Genomic DNA, 21329 nt, shown 5'->3' on the forward strand with positions numbered 1-21329 from the left:
CCTAGACCCTATCCTTTAGTATATAGAATTATAGATGTATGATCTGTCTATATCTTAGATTTCCTATACGCTACCAATTACTTTGCTATGGGAGGAATTTTGGCTAAGCAACCATGTTTTAGCTTTTTCCAATATATATATATATATATATATATATATATATATATATATTTTATACTACTGTTATTATTAGTATTTTATGAAAGTTCGTTTTTTGGGCATAAAAAGTCAAGAAGTGGCATCTATATATAAATTGTTTTAGAAGTGTCCGAAGTTGACAAAGGTGAGATGCTTCCTATTACACCCATTAAATATAATAATTTCTTGGATCTTATTTACAAATGGATTATTCATCATTAATAAAACAATTTTTTGGATCTTATTTACAAAGAGATAAAAGTTGGGTTATTTTGGAAACATTGAATCCAAAAGGCATATTTCAAACTAATGGTTAACTTATCACAAAATCGACCTTATCTATCGTGAAACTAAAAAGGGTCCGGGTTCGGGTGTTCACCGTTAAACTAGCCAAATTATCTTTTATTTTATATGTATACACATGGTCGTTTTTTACTTTGCTATTTTAATTTAAGACTGATAAGATAATTGAGAGGATGCTGAAAAATAAAACCGAGTCGAAAAGTTATGATCCCATCAATTTCATCTATTACCCCCACATGTTGAAATTGCTTGTAGCTTATACGTTACAATTATTTTATAAAATTCATATTAAAACTGTTCTACAATCTTGGAACGCCAAACTTAAGTTGATATGGTGTGGTAGGGGCTTTCCATTGAATGGTTATTTTCCATTCATACATGGGTCATTATCGAAAGCGTTAATTTGTCTTGTCATATTTTGTCATCTCGAAAACACTTGGTTCTCTATACAAGTGCCTGATCCTCTCTCAAAACATAATAGTTACAAATTCATGGTAAAAAAAACCCGAAGTTCGTTAATCCATAGGGTCCAAGTATTCGGAAACATTGACCCAAACTTTTGCCAACGCCACCTCTCTTCACGGGTCCATCTTCATGACCCTACCCTAATATCGGCTAGGAATTTGGTTGCTTCATATATAGTGATGGGTATTTGCTGGGTAATTTGAAAAGAATTAAGATGGTGCTAAAGGATGAGAAGATTTTTGTGTTGTGGTTTAAAAATGAAGATGACGTTTGTTAGTTTATATATACCGGAAGAAACATTTCTATTCCTACGTGGTAGAGGTAACTTTACCATAGCTTTGCTATTGGTGGGATTTACTGTACGATGACGATGATGATGAATATAGCCCGACTATTATTTTTTGAAAATCGTGTCATTTGAACGTTGTCTCCAAACATTAACCACCAAAACTTTACCCAACATGCCGGAAGGAGGTAGGGGGCGGCGATGTTTCCCGATGTTTTGGACCCAAAGCATTGTCCGAAACATACCATTATGCGCGGTCTAATGCCCTTGTAAGCAAAATCAAATTAATTGTGTTTAAAGTGGTTATTGGTTATTGGTTATTAGGTGTACGAATTTAATTGTTCACTCACTAGAATTTAAGGAGTTAAATCGAATTGACATGTTTGTCACATGATAGGTCTTTTAAGAACAATAAACGTTTAAAATACGTTTTGAAATGATAAATTTGTCCTTTATATTAAAAAAATGAAGAAAAAAACAAACAACAAAACTAGTTTTCCTCGTATAGTATGGCCAACATTAAGATAACGGGCTCTCAAATTTAGAAAGTGTGATAGCTTAAACACAACAATAAAATTGTCGTTATAAAAAAAGTCTTCTTCACATCATATTATACTTGGTATTAAAACGGAGTATTGGTGATAACATCATTGAAGTATGTGGTGAAAAATGCCGGTCCATGTGGCACACCTGCATAGGGCGTGCCACGTCATTCAATTTTTAGTTAAAAATATCAATTAATATTTTGTAATTTGTATCATAAATTAAGTGTCACTATTATTTGAGCGTTTACTATTATTTTTTGAATTTAGTTTAATATCGATACGAAACTAATTGATACAGATCAGATTCCTGCTGCTTTGATCATAAGCTCCACGTGTGTCGATACTGTTTTGAACGTTCACGTATTTATTTTTTTATCTAGTGTCAGTTTCGTAACGAACTTAGCCGATACAAGTCGAATTCTAGCCACACCTAGCTTTGTCTCCCCTATGTTAACGAATAGTTACCGGTGGTTTAAAATGGTAGGTAATAGCGAATTGGCGTAAAAGAAAGAACAATAAGTGAAATAATTGGGATGGCACATAACATGATGATGTGGGCTTATGATATTTTTTTATAACAAACTAGTAGGCTTGATAAACCAACTGTGTTGGGGGGGGGGGGGGGGGTTCGGGTTACCAGTTAAAACGGGTTCGAGTCAAGAAGATCAATTCAAGAAAGGATTATGGTTGATGTTGTGGCTGCAAATAGACGTGAATACAGTAAGTATTAATTAGGTTCGTAATGATTATAGATTTAAACTCAATGATAAATCGAATTAAAAAAAGTATAAAAACCATATAAAAAAAACAAAAAGGAAAAAAGCAGATTAAAAAAACCATGAAATAAAAAACATATAAAGAAATCAAATTACGACTTCCTAAATCCTAATTTCTATCCCAAACATCTAATTGTCTACGCACCAAATAAAAAAATCAAAATATAAAAGGCGAATTAAAAAATCAAAAGTACATCTGGATTCTGGTCACACAAACATTCAAGACTAATCTTATATTATTTATAAAAGAAATAGTTAAAACCAAGATCTTAAATATAATAATATAATGAGCTGGAGGTGAATTAAAAAATAGAGATTTTTGATGTTCTATATGACTTGGGTTTGATTCCCGTCTGATCATTTAGTTTTAGCGATACCAGGTGATGATAGGAGACTAGGCGAGTATGTGACGTTCACTAGTTGGATCTTTGAAATGTGTCGTGCCTTCGGACGAGTGTTGGTCTTAGATGAAGGTTTCCCGAATCAAAGGACGAGTGTTCACGTGTATCTCGATTAGGGCTGTTCACGAACCGAGCCGAATCTAACGCATGCTTGCTCATACTTGGTTTGGTTTAAAATTAAAAAAACTTTCAAAAATACTTTATATATATCTATATATATATGTATGATATATAAAAAATAAATCATTTAAAAACGAACTGAACCGAGCGAGACTTTGCTAATGCTTGGTTTGTTTTCAAACTGGACCGAGCCAAACGACCTATTTCCAAACCGATTCAAAATCGAACGAGCGTTTTTCGAATAATTTTCAAGTGAGCGATAAAAAGTTTAGATAACCCTACTCTCAATCTCGATATAATGAATTTTGCCAGTTGCTCATCTCGTTTCCGGTTAAACAAAATATAATAATAATAATAATAATAATAATAATAATAATAATAATAATTTCCGGTTAAACAAACTGGACCGAGCCAAACGACCTATTTCCAAACCGATTCAAAATCGAACGAGCGTTTTTCGAATAATTTTCAAGTGAGCGATAAAAAGTTTAGATAACCCTACTCTCAATCTCGATATAATGAATTTTGCCAGTTGCTCATCTCGTTTCCGGTTAAACAAAATATAATAATAATAATAATAATAATAATAATAAGTTTAGGCTCCAATCGTGTGTATCGTCAGTCCATTACATGTTCCCAAACACCATCACCAACCGGATATAAATAACCGCTCGTTCGTCCGTTGCGATTGGCAACACTCTCACTCACTCACTCACACACACACATACTGCTAGCTGCTGCTGCTGAAGGTACGTACGATCTTAATATACTTCAATTCATCTCTCTCTAAATTTCATGTTATATGCGTTCTGTTTTCATAATTGTTATTAAGTTGTTAATGGATCTGGTGTTGTACGATCTATCTATAATATTGTGATAGTTATTATCGATCTACGGTGTTTACTAGTAGAGATGTGAGTTTAGTGAAACGTCGTCGTTTTGTTGTTTATAGATTGTGATGTACGGAACAGTTAATAATAGTTTAATAAGTTTGGAATATGAATGTTTGCTGTGTAAATGAAGAATAGGCATCTGCTTATTGCTTGTGATTTTAGTGATGTGTACGGAACAGTTTAGAGTTTTATAAGAGAATCATTGATTTGATGAGTAAGTTATACGATTGATGCGTTGGCGGATGAGGATCGTAGCTAATTAAGTTTGAATATGAATGTTTGTTGTTTGAATGAAAAATAGGCGTCTGCTTATTGATTGTGATTTTAGTGATGTGTACTGAACAGATGAGTTTTATAACAGAATCATTGATTTGATGAGTGAATTATACGATTGATGCGTAGCTAATTACGTTTGTTGTGTAAATGAAGAACAGATATATGTTTATTGATTGTGATTGCTCCAGAAGCAGTAGCGGCGGATGGTTCTGTAATATTGCGATTATTGACGATTTACGATATCTACTAGCACTAGCGGAGTTGTTGTATATGTGAATTGTGGATTCGTAGTTGTTTCATTGTTTATAGATTGTGATTTTAGTGATTAGTACGTAATAGTTTAATTAGAGAATTGAAGCGTTGTCGGATGAGAATCGTTGCTAATTAAGCTTAAAATATGAATGTTTGTTGTGTAAATGAAGAACAGATATCTGCTGCTTATTGATTGAGATGGCTCCAGCTGCAGTATCAGATGGTTCTAACAAGATTAAACCTAGAGGTATTTGACTAATTTCATTTTACTGGTTTTATAGTTTTATTTTTAGTTGTGATTATAAGGTGCGATATATTTAGTTGATTAGTTCTTGAGGTGATGTGCTTTGTACTAATATTTGGCTGGAATTTTGCGAATATATTACAAAGATGTGAAATACATATATTAGGTTAATTGAAATTGATAAACTATAATATGTTCAGATATATGTATAGGATGTCGAATGAGATCCGGTGTCTTATGCATATCTGACATCTTTTTTCAGTAAACTTGGGGTGTAAACGAGGCTAGCCGAGCTCAAGCTCGAGCTTAGCTCGTTTCGAGCTCTTTTCCTGAAGCTCAAACTTGACTCGCGAGTAGTTTTTTCAAGCTCAAGCTTGGCTTGGGCTCAGCTCGTTTATTATTTATTAATATATCTGTTAATAAATTTATTTAAGTTTATAATGATTTTTATATATTTTGAGAAAGGCCTTAACGAGCCTAAGCTCGGTTCGAGCTCGTGTGCAGTACTTTAAACGCCAAAGCTCAACTCGAGCTCGGCCATGCAGTGTAAAATTTATACATAGAAGTCTAAAATAGTTTAAAAGTTAAAAATACACTATGATCTTTAAGGCTTGACGAGCCTAAACAATCCTCCCATACAAGGCTCAAGCTTGAGCTCGATAATTAAACGAGCTTTATTTGAGGCTTGGGCTTTATAAGGCTCGGCTCGTATTGAACTTTTTTATCGATCCTATTTTGTGTAGCTAGCATGCAGCTCAGCTCGGCTCGTTTCAACCCCTACAGTAAACCATATATATCCTGAAAATTGTTCTTCATTGAGATAAAAAAAAACTATTAGGTTTATTGAAACTGATAGCAAGTGTTACCAACTAACATAGGTTGCTAATAACTAGTTACAGTATTTTAGTTTGAAAGTAGCAGTCTATGCATTTTCTCATTCTTGAAATAGTAGTAGTTTTGACATTAAAAAGTCAAACCCGCATCATGGTTTCTCTCAACCCACACCTTTCTTGGTTTTTCATAATTAGATGTATGTATTGTTGGTGCTGCACGCACACCACTTGGTGGATTTCTTGGTTCTCTTTCTTCTTTACCAGCCACCAAACTCGGATCCGTTGCAATTGAAAGTAAGTTCACTTTTTTCACTGTTCAGGATTCCTATATTACCTTTTGTATTAACTCTTTATGTTAAACACTAGGTGCGCTAAAGAGGGCAAATGTTGATCCATCACTTGTGGAGGAAGTTTATTTTGGAAATGTTCTTGGTGCCAATTTGGGGCAGGGTCCTGCCCGACAAGCAGCATTAGGTGCAGGAATCCCTAATACAGTGGTCTCTACATCTGTTAACAAAGTTTGTGCGTCAGGGATGAAAGGTATTCATTGTTTTAATATTGCATTTCAAAATTCAGGTAAAGAAAACTAACATTGTAACATATTTTTTTATAATATTTCAGCAACCATGTTAGCAGCACAGAGTATCCAATTGGGTCTAAATGATATAGTTGTGGCTGGTGGTATGGAAAGCATGTCAAATGTCCCCAAATATATTGCGGAATCAAGGTTAATATGATATTGTCTTTTCATCCTTCTGTCGTGCATAGTATCCGTTTTATATAAGTAATAACTGAGATGTCCCATATATGCTTCTAGAAACTTCTTGAACTGATTCTAACTGCAGGAAAGGTTCCAAATTTGGACATGATACTCTTGTTGATGGAATCCTAAAAGACGGTTTATGGGATGTTTTCAATGATTACAAGATGGGAAACTGTGCTGAAATATGTGCAGATACACATGGAATCACAAGAGAACAACAGGTACCTCTCATCATTATAATAGTTATCTTGAGTTATCATATGAAAATATAATAAAATTCAAATACTAAATATCTGAATTACACGTGCAGGATGACTATGCGATTCAGAGCTTTGAACGTGGTATTGCTGCCCGAGACAGCGGTGCGTTTTCATGGGAAATTGCTCCGGTAAGATTACTCATTCATTATACTAGATCGTCAGGTCAAAAGTGTTTGACGTTTTTGCCAAGACCATAAATAACCATTATTATCAATTATACAGGTTGAAGTTCCAGGACCAAGGGGAAAACCATCAATAATTGTTGACAAAGATGATGACTTGGCAAAGGTGACGCGTCATAACAATGCCACATAAGCTAAATTACACCATTCAAAGATAAGGTTTTTAACTTCTTTTAACTTTTTAACAGTTTGATGCTGCAAAATTAAGAAAACTCCGCCCGGCTTTCAAGGAGAGCGGTGGCAGTGTTACTGCTGGCAATTCATCTGGTATAAAGTAAGCATTTTTTTCTCAATGTTTCAAAAAAGGGTAAATATTAATTAAAAGTTAAAACAACTAAAAACAATTAAATTTGTTTAATTCTTTTTCCACAGTGATGGTGCAGCTGCACTTGTTTTGGTTAGTGGTGAGACGGCACTTAAGCTTGGGTTGAATGTGATTGCAAAGGTTTCTGGATATGCTGATGCTGAACAGGTAACTAATTAAATGATAAATATAAATTAAATGAAATACAAAATTAAATGAAATTTTGCAGGCGCCTGAGTTATTTACTACTACGCCAGCCCTTGCTATACCTAAGGCTATATCTAGAGCTGGATTGGATGCTTCTCAAATTGATTTTTATGAAATTAATGAAGCATTTGCTGTAAGTATATACATATTTGAAAAAACTGTTTACAAATTCATGCATGTGGTAGATGCGTTAATATGATACTTTTGTTTGGTTGGTTAATTAATCCAGGTTGTAGCTCTTGCGAACCAGAAACTTCTTGGCTTGGATTCAGTGAGTTCTCATCTCTCTCTCTCTCTCTCTCTCACACACACACACACACAAACAAACAAACACACACATGGATATTTTTATACTGTGTTTCAACTAGGTGCGTATTATGAGAGGAGACGAAAACAATCAGGTTTTGTGTTGGTCTGTTCAACCCATTTAATTAAACGGGTCGTATACAGGTTGACCTGGTCAACTCGTTTCATTAAGCATGTTGATCCCACACTCCCACTCATGTAAAACTAGAATAAAAATAAATTGTTTCAATATTAAACAACCAAGTTACAAACCAACAACCGTTTAGGCCTACCCGTCAACCCGTTTTGACTCATTTAGATTAATAGGTTACAAAGGTCATGTTTGGGCTGATGATTTTAATTTTTAAGTGTGTTTTTGACACGAATAGATATACGGGTTCACGCTACGGGCCGTTTAAACCATCAACCTGCCAACCACACATGTCTCCACTAGTTTAAATGATGTGTTTTGTTTTTACTTTACAGACAAAGCTTAATGTACATGGCGGTGGTGTGTCACTGGGACATCCTCTAGGCTGCAGCGGTGCACGTATCTTGGTCACTCTTTTGGGGGTAAGTTATATTATTATTCATATCTACAGTGGCGGCATGATATGGTGGTTAACCGGAACATTATGAAAACATTGCATATAATGAATGATATGGTGGTTAACCGGAAGGTGTGATGATTGCAGGTTTTGAAGCAGAAAGGTGGTAAATATGGAGCTGCTGGTGTGTGCAATGGTGGAGGAGGTGCATCGGCGTTTGTTGTGGAACTTGTTTAATTTATCTCGTCTTCTTTCTCATTGTATTTGCTTCTTTCGTTATCGGCATCAATAATCAAATATTTGTTCAGTATTAGTAAGCATGTGATACGATTAATAGCCATATTCACGCGTTTACTAGATCTCATATATCAGTATAAACGACGAAAATCAGACGATATTATAGACCAGTAAAACAATATATACATGAGGTATGTTTATTACAAAATCAGTTTTAAGTAGAAAATTTACATAACTACTTGATATTAAAGCAAGTATTACAATACAAATGGTTGTGCTAAATGAATAAAACAATTTTAGAAACCTGGCCCATTGGGCCGGCCCAATATTCGGGCTGATCGGTCCTATAACCTTACTCAAAACCGAGCCTAACTTGGGTTTTCGATGAAGTAACAGGATGGGTATGCAACTTTCGGGCTTAATCACTCGAATAATGTGCGAAAAACGTGCAGGTACGTTACAATTAGACTCTTGAAAGCCCAAGCTTCCGCTCGAAAAGGCGTTGCAGAAGATAAACTTGAAGAACACTGGCTCCAATCAGTGCTGCTGATTCAATTAGTGCTTTGTGAACAGCTCTCTTACCCATTTTCTCATTGACTGCAACCCCCAAAAAAATTACATATTTATATAAATCTTAATAATAGTTACAAATTATATGTGTGTGTGCATGCGCGTGAGTTTTACCAACTCCCTGACGGTCATTTTCGGCTTGTAACCAATGTTGTTCAAACTGAATGTTGTAAAGAGCTTCCTCCAGTTTTGCTATTATATCTAACAGCGGCTTGAAATGCTCTGCGTAATTAAACTTTTATACATGAAACGAGCCTCTAAAATGGCAATCTCAATCGAGTGAAATGAGCGGATGACATTATTAGTGACGTACCATCCTTTGCGTGTTGATCGTGATACGCAAAATGACCAACATGAACATCAAAATCAATTGTCTCATGGTATGGAGACTTGTTTGTGAAGCAAAAATGATACAGGCCTTTTGTAGGAGCTATAAATTCGTGCTTTTCGCTAGTTTTATCGTAGATATCGAATACCTTTTCTCCAGACGGGCCTTTTATCTGATACACGTTAAACACAACTCGTTAAAAACTTTTCTCTTTCCTCTGATTTTCTGCAGTTTTAAAACAACATTACACATTGTGATAGATTTTATTTTATTATTTTTTTTAAGTATGAGAACACATTATCAGAAAAAATTAAACTTGTGGGTCCCCTGCAAACCAATGGTGACCTTCCATGATATTTTGTGATTAAAATAAGTTGTTTTAAATAAAGCGCTTAATAAAAGAGAGAACAAAATTTGAAACAAATCATCAGCCCCAAAAGTGTACACCAGCTTGTCTGTCATATTATTAGACTGTATCCCTTTCATACGGGCCGTATGATATCAAATGGGCCATATTCTAGGCGAAAACGTTAGCTAAAAAACATTATACACACGATATGAATCAGCCCTCAAACGACCCATATGACCTTTTTGGCTCTATCATACAGCTAGTACGACTATCAAAAGATTCAAAACAGCCCGCATGACCATTTTTCACCCTACCAATCTACCATACGACCAAATGCCGAATATAACCAAATAGGTTGTATGACATGTGAATGGTGTCTATATAGCAACAACATTTAGAAACATATAAACGACCAAACAAACACGCAGGATTAAGATTATTATTACCACAAGATCAACCCCGTCTTCGGTGAAATGCCATGGTGATTCGGCCTTAATTACAACGAACGAAACATAAACCATATCGCCTTCGTAATCAACATTGATAGACAAACATTCTTCTCTATCAATCACAAATCTTATTCCAACAACGTTGGATATTAGCAAAGATGACATTAAGACAATGATTAATATTGTATGAAACATCATTGTTTTAACATTTGAGAAATGTTATAAAATATGGTTGATTTGAAATTGTGTGATTATAGATCATGGAAAGATTTGAGAAATGGTGGGTAAAATCTAAGTTTGATATATCTTAAAGGACAACACCAAAGGTGCTACATTTTTAACTGTTTTGTAATTTCAATTTGTAACTATGAAATAAATATATTAAAAAATATGATAAAATACCGAACCAGTACCGTACCGCGTATTTTCGCCACCCACTTTTTATGGTTTCTGGGCTCAGTACTTTCAGTGCCGGTGCCCAGTGTTGTAAAAATCTCTAGGTGCTAGTCGGGCAGTGGGGTATGGACTAACGGTTAATCAGAATTACTAAGTATTAGTCGGGTTGGAATTATATGTATAAAATTCTCAATTTTGACGATTTTGGACATAGGGATTAATTGGGGACAAGCCGGTGGGTTGGCAACTAGCGATTAATCGACGATTAATTGGCGTCTAGTCAGGATTTTTACAAAATTGCCGGTGCCCATTCCATTTTTGGCGATTTTCTAGATCAGTACTTACGGTACAAGTACTGAGTTTATCCCTACTTGAGATACTTTTTGAACAGAAATATTGGGCATTGTCGCCCACGGCAGGGGCAACATCTTGGCCTAAAAATAGGTATCATTAACAAGTCAATTCCGAAGTACAAGCTACCACAAAAACCGCTATTGGCAATTCCCGTGTCAGGGTCAACATTTACCTACTTTTGAGGAACTTGCCCATGTAGTCAGAAGAAATAAAGTAGATTAATATGACAGTCAGTTCTTTCTATAAAAAACTGATTCGTTCATGGCACTTTATCATGCGGGTTTGGCTACTTTATCGGTTTCAGTTTGAAAAGTGGAAACTTTTTTGTACGGTTTAAGTACATGTGGCTCGGCCGCTTTGTCTGTTTCAGTTTAAAATGTTTTTTGTACGGTTTTTCTACCTGTGAGACTAAAAAAACAACTCGGCTCCCACCGAGTCACGAACTTACTCAAGTCGAACACAAGCTCAGTTTTCAGCTTGATTGGAATTTACAATCTAAGCCAACTCAATCAAACTTTTCTAAACTCCAGCTCGGGTTTATATATATTGGTTGAACAACCCTAATTAAATTATAACACACCATCAAAACTACTGCCAACAAACTAAGTATTTAAATTTTGCATAAACTAGTTTGCATTTAATGGGCCCTGGATAATTTCTCCTCCTCTATAGCTAATCTTTTCAAAAGCCTATTAAGATGATTGCGAAGCGTCAAATACAAATCTTTTAGTTCTTTAGCTTTCGCATATTCTTCCGTTCCTAGCCGAACAACCATCAAATCATTCTTTGTACTGTAATTCTGCGATCAAGAGGTCAAAGATCAACTCAAAGTAGTAACAGAAAATACAAGAAACATATTATTTTTTAAACAGATCTACACAAGTGGCCCATGGGCCTGGCCCGAACAAGTGCAGGAGCCCAATTTCAGTTATGTTTGCACCGATCCAATCAACTTAAATTTTTTTTTTAAATAAACAGAAAATGGGCCGAACATATAACAATAACCAGGCTTAGTGGGCCCAGTTTTGGGGTGGACCTGGGTCCCGTCCGGGTCTTTTATCTTGTACTTAGGCTTGAAGCTATGCAAGAAACATATTTCTTTTTAAATAGATCTGCACAAGTAGCCCATGAGCCCGAACAAGTGCAGAAGCCCAATTTCAGTTACGTTTGCACCGATCCAATCAATTTAAAAAAATTAAAAATCAACAGAAAATGGGCCGAACATATAACAATAACCAGGCTTATTGGGCCCAGTTTTGGGTCGGGCCTGGGCCCGGTCCGGGTCTTTTACCTTGTACTTAGGCTGGAAGCTCTGTAGGTTTGTGTTGAATGCTCCAGTTCTAAGCTCATCTTCAGCTAGTACCCATGGCCTGTAATAATAATAAATAATTCTCTCATTAATTAGCAACGTCCTGATAAGCTTATATTATACAACAACAATACTTACCTTCCAGAAGCGGATACTATAAGGTGATTTGGATTATTAATAAATTCATATATCTTCTTCAGTTTTGTTTCATCGTCCACCACGATTACTCCCCTTGCATATGCTTCTAATAACAAACTTGGAAAAACATACGCTTGTGCTGTTATTAATGTCTGTTCGCGTATGAAATCCGTCATTAGCAATGGACATAAATATTTCTCTAAGTTTTCCAGTATAATATAATGATAATTCTTGGTTTCTTTCTCTCCTTCCAATTCCTTCTCTATAGACGAAAAAAAAATTAATAAAATCAGTTCTCAAGTGATTGATTATTTATTTAAAAAAAAATTGTTAAAATTTTAAATCACAAAACCTGCAGACAATGCAACATGGGAACTGTTTCCCGCGCTACCAAGCTCCTGCAGAATAAACAAACGAATCATAAAGTCATAATATATGAAAACCGCAACATGAACTGACATTAACTGAAAAACTTGCCTGTGGTTTGGTGATGGTTTCGTTTGAGCTTGTATCTTTCGACATATTTATATTCTTGGGGATCAGAGTGAATTCAGAAGAGGCGCTTTTGACTTTTAGTTTTTCTTTTATAAGTTTTGTAAAGTTGACCACTGTGGGATCAACAGGACCACGCTTAATGAGGTGTATATCTTCAAGATTTGCTTCTGTTATAGTGCCCTCTTCAGGACCATGCTGCCAGAATAGAAAATAAGTGCATAAACACTTCTCGGGCGTGTGTTCTTTGTGACAAACCTATATAATACAGAACATAAAATGTACTGAAATTAGTATCATAATTCATGCATTTTCACATTTTCCTAATTCAGTGGCATTGTCATTAAATGAACTATTTTTTTATTTCTTTTAAAGCAATATCTATAATTATATTTAAGGAATAACAAGTTGCTGCAAGGTTTACTGCAAGATACACTTATTTAGAGAATTAGAAACTAATGTTTACTTTTAACATTCCATCTTAAGAATCATGTCAATCTGACGAATTTTTACGCTAACTAAATGAAATAATTAACATTAATTAACGCTGATCGCTAATTAGATAAAATAAACAAGAACAGTTAATGCTGATCGCCTCAGCCTGACATACATCAAGTGACGCAGTGGAAAACCGACACACAATGCACAAACGAATTAAACACGCAGGAAAAGAAAAAGAACACGACCCGATATAACGTGGTTCAGTCAGGGTAACCTATGTCTAAGGGTGTAAATGAGCCGAGCCGCTCAAGTTTGGCTCGCAAAAAACTCGAACTGAACCGAGCTTAAACGGGCTCGACCCTAAAATAAGCTTGTTTAATAGAAAAGCCCGATCTCGAGCTTCACTTATCGAGCTTGGGCGTGCTCATGAGGCTAAACAAGCTTGTTATTTACATACTTTCTATCTAATATATTTAATATACTTAATATATACATTGTTAATTAGTTATATATAAATTTATGATAAAATAACTAAATAATATATACTATGTTATATATAAATTTATAATTAAAAAACATATGTAAAAAGTAATGATATATATACACTAATTAAATAATAAATAATAAACAAGTCGAGCTCAAGCTTCAAAAACTACTCACCAGCCAAGCTCGAGCTTTAAAAATAGAGCTTATAACGAGGTGAGCTCGAGCTCAAAGGGTTGTCAATTCGGGTCTTATCCGTGTTTAAATGTGTTAGAAACGGCACGCTTATCACAAATATAAAACACTTTATATCTTACGGCTATAGCCTATAAAACAGTTTTAAGTTTCATGTGCCAGTTATTTAAAACAGCACGTAGCGCCATTTTTTTGATTAATAGGTTTTATCGTGTTTTAGACACGTGCCCAATTGAGGGTTTCTCTTTTATTAGTTATAAGTATTTATAAATTGAAAACTAGGACTACTAATTCAGTAAAAATAAAACATAATTTTTTTTACCACAATAATTAAAAAAAAAGAGAATCCAATTACAATAAGTTGCAGGTAAGTAGGTTTTGAGCTAAGCCTTGCGAGGTTGTTAGTTCGGATCCCAAGCCCACCCGGGTTTTCATCCCATCGTGTGTTACGCCAGAGAGAGAGTTCCGCTCTTGTGGCGGCACAACAACTGTCAACTGGCAGCCGGCGGAATGGTTTCCTGGAGGAACGCCCAAGCCAAACGTTGAAGTCACCGTGGGCCCGGTTAAGACAACGTAGTCTAGCCAGCGTGGGGCACATAATGGGGCATTAGACTCTCCAAATTGGATAGTAGGGTTGTAAACGAGCCGAGTCGAGCCAAGCCAAAGTGTGCTCGAGCTCGAGCTCGCCGAGCTCGTCAAGTTGGGCTCATTTAAATTTTTTTAATTTTATAATTTTTTATTTTATATTTTACAAATTTTGATATATAAAAGACAAAAAATATACATATTATATAAAATTTATAAACTAGAGAATTTATAACTTTATATGTTTTATTTTCATTATTCTTTTATAAGGTATTAGGATCGAGTGGCATAATATATGTATAATTTTTATTTATTTATTTCTTGGTATGATATTATTATATATAGATATTATAATTTAGGGTTTAATCTAAACGAGCCAACGAGCCGAGCTAACGAGTCGAGCCACGACCGAGCCACGAGCCGAACTGACCCTGGCTCGAGATCGGCTCGTTTAAAAATTGACCCGAGCTCATTTAGAATCGAGCGCAAACCCGAACCTACTAAAAACATAACTAATTGTACAATTGACCTAAATTATTAATAATAACAATAATAATAATAATACGTACAGCATCAACAATGGCGTCGAAGTAACGCAACTGTTTATCATCCAAACAACCAACAGCACACACCATAGCACCTTCAGCAACTTTACGACACTCGTTAACTCCCACCGGTTCAGATTCCGGTCGGAATCTGCGCCGGAATATTTCGATTTGGTCGTTTGTTGAAAAATCGGAGATAGAGAAAACCTCGTCGTTGGATGTCTGTACGAGGTTCTTGAACTTGACACGGAGGTGGATTTTGAGGTCTGATGAGACGCCGCATTTGTACCAGGCGTCGTCTTTTGTTGATCGGAATTGGAGGTTGTAGTTGACGGAGTGTGACGTCATCGGCGGCGTTGGTGGTGGTGGTGGTTTAAGGTGGTGGTGGCGTTTCGTTTCAAACATGCAAAAGAAACGGACACCTTATTATTATTATTATTATTATTGGAAAAGATATTATTATTATTAGTATACAATAATACTTAACATATTCTAAAAGATAAGGAATTCTAGCTAACAAAAAAACCTTTAAAAAAATAAAAATAAATAAATACAAAAATTATAGCTCAAAATTTAATAAAAAAAATGAAAAAAGTAAAAACACAAAAATGTTTCCATCGTCTTTCTCGTTCTAAAAATAACACAATTGTGAGTGAAAAAAGTCGTTGTGCATTTTTGTTTATCATTGTGTTTTAGGTTTGTTTTCATCATTGATTGTGTTATTTTTTCTTGATATTATGTCATTTTTTTCTCTATATTATGTTATATTATTAAACATTGTGCTATATTTTGCGATCTGTTGTGTCTTTTTTAATTATAATTGTGTCTTTTATTTATTTGCGTCATTATGTTTTTAGTTATAATTCATGTTTTAAGAATGAAAAATGAATTCTTTTGAGTTAAGTATACTGCCATTTCTATTTTAAGTTATTACATAATTCAGTTATTTAATAAATGAGAAATGGAATATTCTTAGTTATTATGCAAATACGTTTAAAATGGTAAATAATATTTTCATATATTATTTGATAGACAAAACAATCGTAAACGGAAATAAAAGTGAAAATATCATTCGTTTATGTTTGTTTGTGGTCGCATACGTTTATTCATATTCATTCATTTATGTTCTTTTTTTACCTTTGTTCAGTTATGTTCGTTTACGTTCGTTTATGTTTGTGAGTTGTTTATTGAAATTTTAAATGAACGAATATTTAACCCAGCTTTGTATCATAGAACATTAAGATAAAAAAACTAAATCAAGAATGTTTTTATAAATTTAAGATAACATAGCATGTTAGTAATATGCAACCAGTAACCTTTGTATGTAGGTCTGGAATCAAGGTTGGTGTGGTGGTGGTGGTGGCTTGAGTGATGAAGATGAAAAAAGGTTGACCCGGATAGAGTTTCATAAATAAAAGAGGAGGCAAGGAGCAATCAAATTTGAGCCAGTGGTCGATTAACCTGTATTCATTTGTCGATAAAGGAAAAATCCAACAAAGAAGTGGCGGTTAGTATAAGTGACGGTGGTTGATGCATGACATGTGAGGTTGGCGATGATGGGTGGTAATTGGAAATTAATCGACGATGGAGAGGAATACAGGCAACGGAGATGAAATAGTTTTACAAATAAATAAGATGCTATAATCCGTTTAAGGGCAATCCGGGTTTAGTGAGACCCATGACCCGCAAAAATTATCGTTTGATGATGAAATATTTTCACAAATAAATGAGATATTATAACATGTAATGGACTAATATTTTAGTATATATGATTAGAAAGTGGGTTAGCATAATTGCATATTTGTGTGTGTATAAGTTAGAATATAATTTGAGCGTACCTTTGCTTGGGCTTGACTTGTTTACACACCGAGCAGAAAATCAAACAAGCATTTTTCGACCGAGAATCGAACAATTTGAACAACCCTAACCACAATGGATGTGTGATTGAAGGTGTTCTTGGTTGTGTAACATGACACAAGCCCAACCAATAAGAAATTGTTTCTCTATTGCCCACTGACAATCACATTCTCTTTCCATAAAAAGACCCAGGTAGTACTAGCTGAACATATAGCTGAACAACTTGAGCGTGTCAAATCAATACTTAACAGGAAACGACCCTATGTCCCCTTGGTTCGGAGACAAAACTCGAGAGCAAGATTTTATCGAAGACTGAGGTACGATGTAGGATTAGCTTTGTTAGTTAGTTCGATCTCGTTGATTTTCAATTATAAGTAGGGATTTTGGGGACGTAACCCACAAAATGGTAGATCTTCATAAGTACCCGACAAGCGACTTTAAGTCACACTCGCATATACCAATTACCAATGCGATAACAACATAACACATAAGATATTTAAGCTGGATCCGCCAACAATTACCCGTTGCGTATAAGAAATAAAATCATGGTGTGACACCAAATAGTATCATAAAAAACGGTGCCATGTCACCAATTTTAACCGCTAAACAACATTACTCGCAACAGAAGAAACAAACTGAAAGTAAACTGCATACAAAAGGGTGTTGAACCCAAAGAAAATTGACTTTTATTCTTAGATGTTTTGACTGAACCGCAGCTAACCCGTTATATCTTTACCAAAAAGATCTCTAATTCCTTGTGTTGGATCTTTCTGCTTCACAATCGACTCTCCGACCAATATCTGCAACACAAACAAACTCGTATTTTAAATCCCGTTCAACGGCAGAATCTATCAGTCAAATTAGTCAAAGGTTTACTTACGGCTTTCACACCAGCTTCTTGTACATAAGCAATGTCCGCAGGAGTGAACAGTCCCGACTCCCCAACCACCTGATTTTTTTTTAAATATAAATAAATAAATATCACCATTTATGAGCATAAACGGGCATGGCATATTCTCATTGTGTTGCACTTACCATTATGTCCTTTTGTCGGATCGTTTCCCCACGTTTTCCTTCGAGCAACTTCTTTGTGTTACCGATATCCACTTCAAATGTTGCTGCACGTATATTATGAAGTTACAGATTATGATATGATGAAGTCGTGAAACAAATAATTAAATTAAAAGCAAGATGTAGAAGCACGGGGTGTACCAAGGTTGCGATTATTGATGCCAATAAGTTCAATTCCATCAATTGCCAACATCCGATCCATTTCATTCTCATCATGCACCTAACGACGAAATTAAATATAAGTATTTTTACCTAGATATTTTTATAAAAACTACATTAATATAAAGATATATAATTAAGGTTTAATCTACCTCAACGAGTGCAGTAAGTCCAATCATTTTGCAAATCTTAAGCATATATTTTATATCAAGATCTGCTAAAACAGCTGCAATCAACAAAACACCATCGGCACCCTTTGTTCTTGCATAATACAACTGCCATGCATCCACAATAAACTCTTTGCACAAAAGAGGGCACTGCGTTATAAAATAATGTCAAAACATGCTAAAGTTGATAAGTTGTAACAAAATGATTTTAAAAAGTTATAAACAAACAAACCTTGACTCCAGCACTACGTATAGCCTCTAGATTCTCAAAGCTTCCCTTTAAAAATAAACAAAGAAACACAACATAAACATCATATGATCATAATGCTGTCAATATTAGTTAAAGCAAACATGGTATAATCGATATTTACCTGAAAATATTTTGAATCAGTCAAAACACTAAGGCACGCGGCTCCACCTTTCTCATAAGCTTGTGCAACTTCAACCTGTCATGAAAACAATTTTATATAATTTAATGAAAGATAAAAATGAGAAGAATTGTTAACAATAATAGCATATGATAGTAATTAGGTTTATTACACCAAAATGAAAGAAACTTTTAACATCTTTTTCACTGTGTAAGAAAAAAATTAAGATCCGCCATGTGTAACATAGTTTCAATTTATTACAATCGTATGGAAGTAAACTTCTACAACAGGTAAAACTTTCAAGTGGTACAGCGCCAAATCGTCAAAAAAATGGTGACAATGGTGAAAAACTGTAAGGGCGTTGCAAACAGTGAAACAAAAAGGAACACTTTTCTTACATACAACGGTGAAAAAAAATGAAAGTAAGATACATTTTGGTGTAATCAACCCTAATTGTTATAAGTTCATTATGGGAGCATAACCATACGCATTATACAAACATATATACATATATATAGAGAGAGGCAACTTACAGGATTAAAATCTTCCCTTAGAACGCCTCTACTCGGTGAAGCCTTTTTCACTTCAGCAATTAAAGCAGGCAGTCCCGTTCTTAAATACGATGCCTTAAGAGCTCCTAGAAAGTCTCTCGGAGGAGGAGCATTTTCAAGAGCCTTTCTTAATGTAAATATTGGCCTTTTCTCTTTCATCTGAAAAACAGTTCTTGTTAGTTTTAAACATTTGGATGAACAGATTCTGTTTTTCATCATTCAGAGGTCAAATAATCATTAACTAACAATAACAAATTCAAACAATATATACCTTTGCAACCTCTGTATCTTTGTTCCATACAATTTCCTCTAGTATGTTACGAGGAGTATTCCCTTCGTTCTGTAACCGAAACTCAAAAGGACCAACATAATGCAAAGGAGGTCCGGATGGAGGTCGTCTTCTTATCTGGATTCCCTGAGTTGCAGCTATTTCGTCTTTAAGAGCCCCAATTTCCCATTCTTTGCTTTTCAGTTCTTCAGATACTGAATCACTGGTTGCATTAGAAATTATAGGCCCGTCCTTCGTGCCAGACTGCAGATTGATTAAACAAAAAATTTAATCATATGAAATCATATGAAGATTTATAAACTATTGAACAAAAAAATCTCCAGTAACGAATTTAGATATCCAAGGGGTGCAAACAAGCCGAGCTGCTCGCGAGCTACTCAAAATCGAATCGATAAAAAGCTTGAAACGAGCCGAGCTTTTTCGACTCTCAAATGAAAATCGTTTAGTTATTGAGCCCAGGCTCGAGCCTTGTATCGGAATCTCGTTTAAGCTCGTCAATCCTTAACAAGCCTTGTGTAATTTTTATTTTTACCTCTTTTAGACTTTCAATGTATTAAAATCACACTGCAACGTCGAGCCCAAGCCGTGCTTTAGCTCGTTTAAGGTACTACATGAGCTCGAGCTAAGCTTAGGCTCGTTTAAAGTTTTTCTCAAAATATATAAATATAATTAAAAATGTATATAAAATAATTAATAAATAATAAACGAGCCAAGCCCGAGCTTGAAAAACAACTTACGAGCCGAGCTCAAGCTTTAGCTCGCTTTGGCTAGTTTGAGGTTTTTCTCAAAATATATAAATCCAATTAAAAATGTATATAAAATAATTAATAAATTATAAACAAGCCGAGCCCAATCTTGAAGAAACGACTCACGAGTCAAGCTGGAGCTGAGATTTAGTTCGTTTAAGGTACTAACAAAGCTTATGCTCGTTTAAGATTTTTCTCAATATATATAAAAATAATTAAAAACATATATATAAATTAACTACTAATTAATAAACAAGCCAAGCCCGAGCTTAAAAACAACTCACAAGCCGAACTCAAGCTTTAGAAAAAGAGCTCAAAACAAGCCGTTCACAAGCTCGGCTCGTTTACACGTTAATTTGGATATCCGCAAGTTCTGAATCCTAATTAATTTCACATTTGCACAAAATTAGGTGAATACAAATCAAATTCAAACACCGATTAATATCAAACTCTCGCAAATTAATAATAATAACAATAACAGAACAAATCTATTCAATCAATCAATCAGATTACAATTAACTAATCATAGAGTTCGATACATCAATTAAATCAAATAATTAACATGATTAACCTGTTGAGCTCGAATTGAATTGAGATTAGTTCTACGGCCGTCCATTAGAACTGATTGATGCTTACGGAATTTGAATCTGGAGTTAGGGTTTATAGGATTTGAATAAACCCTAATTCCAATATGCATCAGAGCTTCCATATTATTATTATTATTATTATTATTATTATTATGAAGCAGTTTCAGGTAGAGAGGATAATAATAATCCTTTTATAAGGACAGTATGGTCTTTGACCGTTAGTAATATTTAAGTGTTGTGAAATGGACGATATGAATATGATGATAATATCTTTTTTATAATTATTTGAAAGTATGATATTTTTTCCTTTTTATAAGTTTTAGTGTAATCATTAATATTTTAAATTTAAAAATTTTCCTTTTAGAATTAATAAAACAATATAAACTTATCCAGATTGACATGTATCCATACTATAAATTTAGTTGTATATTTTTCCATTTATTGAAATTTCAGTACTAACTATAAATCAATAAAAATATCTTTGTCATTTACAATTAAATAATTTTTTTATACATTTATCATTGTAACATTTTTCTCTACCAACTTTAATAAATATTATATAGAGTGGACAATATTCTTTTC

General features: G+C 34.5%; 4 protein-coding genes across 4 annotated transcripts; 1 reads left to right on the plus strand and 3 right to left on the minus strand.

Annotated features, from left to right (window-relative positions):
• Positions 1-4601: 4601 nt before the first annotated feature.
• Positions 4602-8394, plus strand: LOC143566184 (acetyl-CoA acetyltransferase 2-like). Its single transcript, XM_077052946.1, has 13 exons — positions 4602-4702; positions 5728-5826; positions 5899-6072; positions 6154-6259; positions 6378-6516; positions 6606-6683; positions 6778-6843; positions 6926-7011; positions 7110-7209; positions 7271-7381; positions 7478-7519; positions 8020-8106; positions 8229-8394. The coding sequence occupies exons 1-13, from the start codon at positions 4654-4656 to the stop codon at positions 8316-8318; spliced, it is 1227 nt and encodes a 408-aa protein (XP_076909061.1). The 5' UTR covers positions 4602-4653; the 3' UTR covers positions 8319-8394.
• A 361-nt stretch (positions 8395-8755) lies between these two features.
• Positions 8756-10364, minus strand: LOC143566174 (transmembrane emp24 domain-containing protein p24beta2-like). The gene is made up of 4 exons (XM_077052933.1): positions 10012-10364; positions 9202-9388; positions 9003-9110; positions 8756-8915 (listed from the first exon to the last, which is right to left on the minus strand). The coding sequence occupies exons 1-4, from the start codon at positions 10210-10212 to the stop codon at positions 8782-8784; spliced, it is 630 nt and encodes a 209-aa protein (XP_076909048.1). The 5' UTR covers positions 10213-10364; the 3' UTR covers positions 8756-8781.
• Positions 10365-12547: 2183 nt separating this feature from the next.
• LOC143566175 (uncharacterized) lies at positions 12548-15374 on the minus strand. Its single transcript, XM_077052934.1, has 2 exons — positions 14977-15374; positions 12548-12961 (listed from the first exon to the last, which is right to left on the minus strand). Exons 1-2 carry the CDS (start codon positions 15355-15357, stop codon positions 12638-12640), a joined length of 705 nt encoding a protein of 234 aa, XP_076909049.1. The 5' UTR covers positions 15358-15374; the 3' UTR covers positions 12548-12637.
• A 1862-nt stretch (positions 15375-17236) lies between these two features.
• On the minus strand, positions 17237-20932 carry LOC143566185 (indole-3-glycerol phosphate synthase, chloroplastic-like). Its single transcript, XM_077052947.1, has 10 exons — positions 20732-20932; positions 19397-19657; positions 19108-19284; positions 18578-18652; positions 18439-18483; positions 18192-18356; positions 18022-18100; positions 17845-17927; positions 17690-17758; positions 17237-17609 (listed from the first exon to the last, which is right to left on the minus strand). Exons 1-10 carry the CDS (start codon positions 20867-20869, stop codon positions 17526-17528), a joined length of 1176 nt encoding a protein of 391 aa, XP_076909062.1. The 5' UTR covers positions 20870-20932; the 3' UTR covers positions 17237-17525.
• Between the last annotated feature and the right edge of the window lie 397 nt (positions 20933-21329).

This window comes from Bidens hawaiensis, unplaced genomic scaffold, assembly GCF_021521415.1.
Source record: "Bidens hawaiensis isolate Kalapana, Puna unplaced genomic scaffold, B.hawaiensis_p1.1 tig00022738_1, whole genome shotgun sequence".
Lineage (NCBI taxonomy): Eukaryota > Viridiplantae > Streptophyta > Magnoliopsida > Asterales > Asteraceae > Bidens > Bidens hawaiensis.

Bases quoted from the DNA above. Each gene is read 5' to 3' on its own strand.
- LOC143566184 (XM_077052946.1), top strand. From the start codon at position 4,654: ATGGCTCCAGCTGCAGTATCAGATGGTTCTAACAAGATTAAACCTAGA. The intron at 6,260-6,377 runs GTTAATATGATA...TTCTAACTGCAG, and splicing joins AAATATATTGCGGAATCAAG to GAAAGGTTCCAAATTTGGAC. The intron at 6,844-6,925 runs GTGACGCGTCAT...ACTTTTTAACAG, and splicing joins AAGATGATGACTTGGCAAAG to TTTGATGCTGCAAAATTAAG.
- LOC143566174 (XM_077052933.1), bottom strand. From the start codon at position 10,212: ATGATGTTTCATACAATATTAATCATTGTCTTAATGTCATCTTTGCTA. The intron at 9,111-9,201 runs GTACGTCACTAA...TTAATTACGCAG, and splicing joins CGATCAACACGCAAAGGATG to AGCATTTCAAGCCGCTGTTA. The intron at 8,916-9,002 runs GTAAAACTCACG...TGGGGGTTGCAG, and splicing joins AAATGACCGTCAGGGAGTTG to TCAATGAGAAAATGGGTAAG.
- LOC143566175 (XM_077052934.1), bottom strand. From the start codon at position 15,357: ATGTTTGAAACGAAACGCCACCACCACCTTAAACCACCACCACCACCA. The intron at 12,962-14,976 runs GTACGTATTATT...TGTATTATATAG, and splicing joins TCGACGCCATTGTTGATGCT to GTTTGTCACAAAGAACACAC.
- LOC143566185 (XM_077052947.1), bottom strand. From the start codon at position 20,869: ATGGAAGCTCTGATGCATATTGGAATTAGGGTTTATTCAAATCCTATA. The intron at 19,658-20,731 runs GTTAATCATGTT...ATCAATCTGCAG, and splicing joins ATTCAATTCGAGCTCAACAG to TCTGGCACGAAGGACGGGCC. The intron at 17,928-18,021 runs GTACACCCCGTG...ATATACGTGCAG, and splicing joins CATCAATAATCGCAACCTTG to CAACATTTGAAGTGGATATC.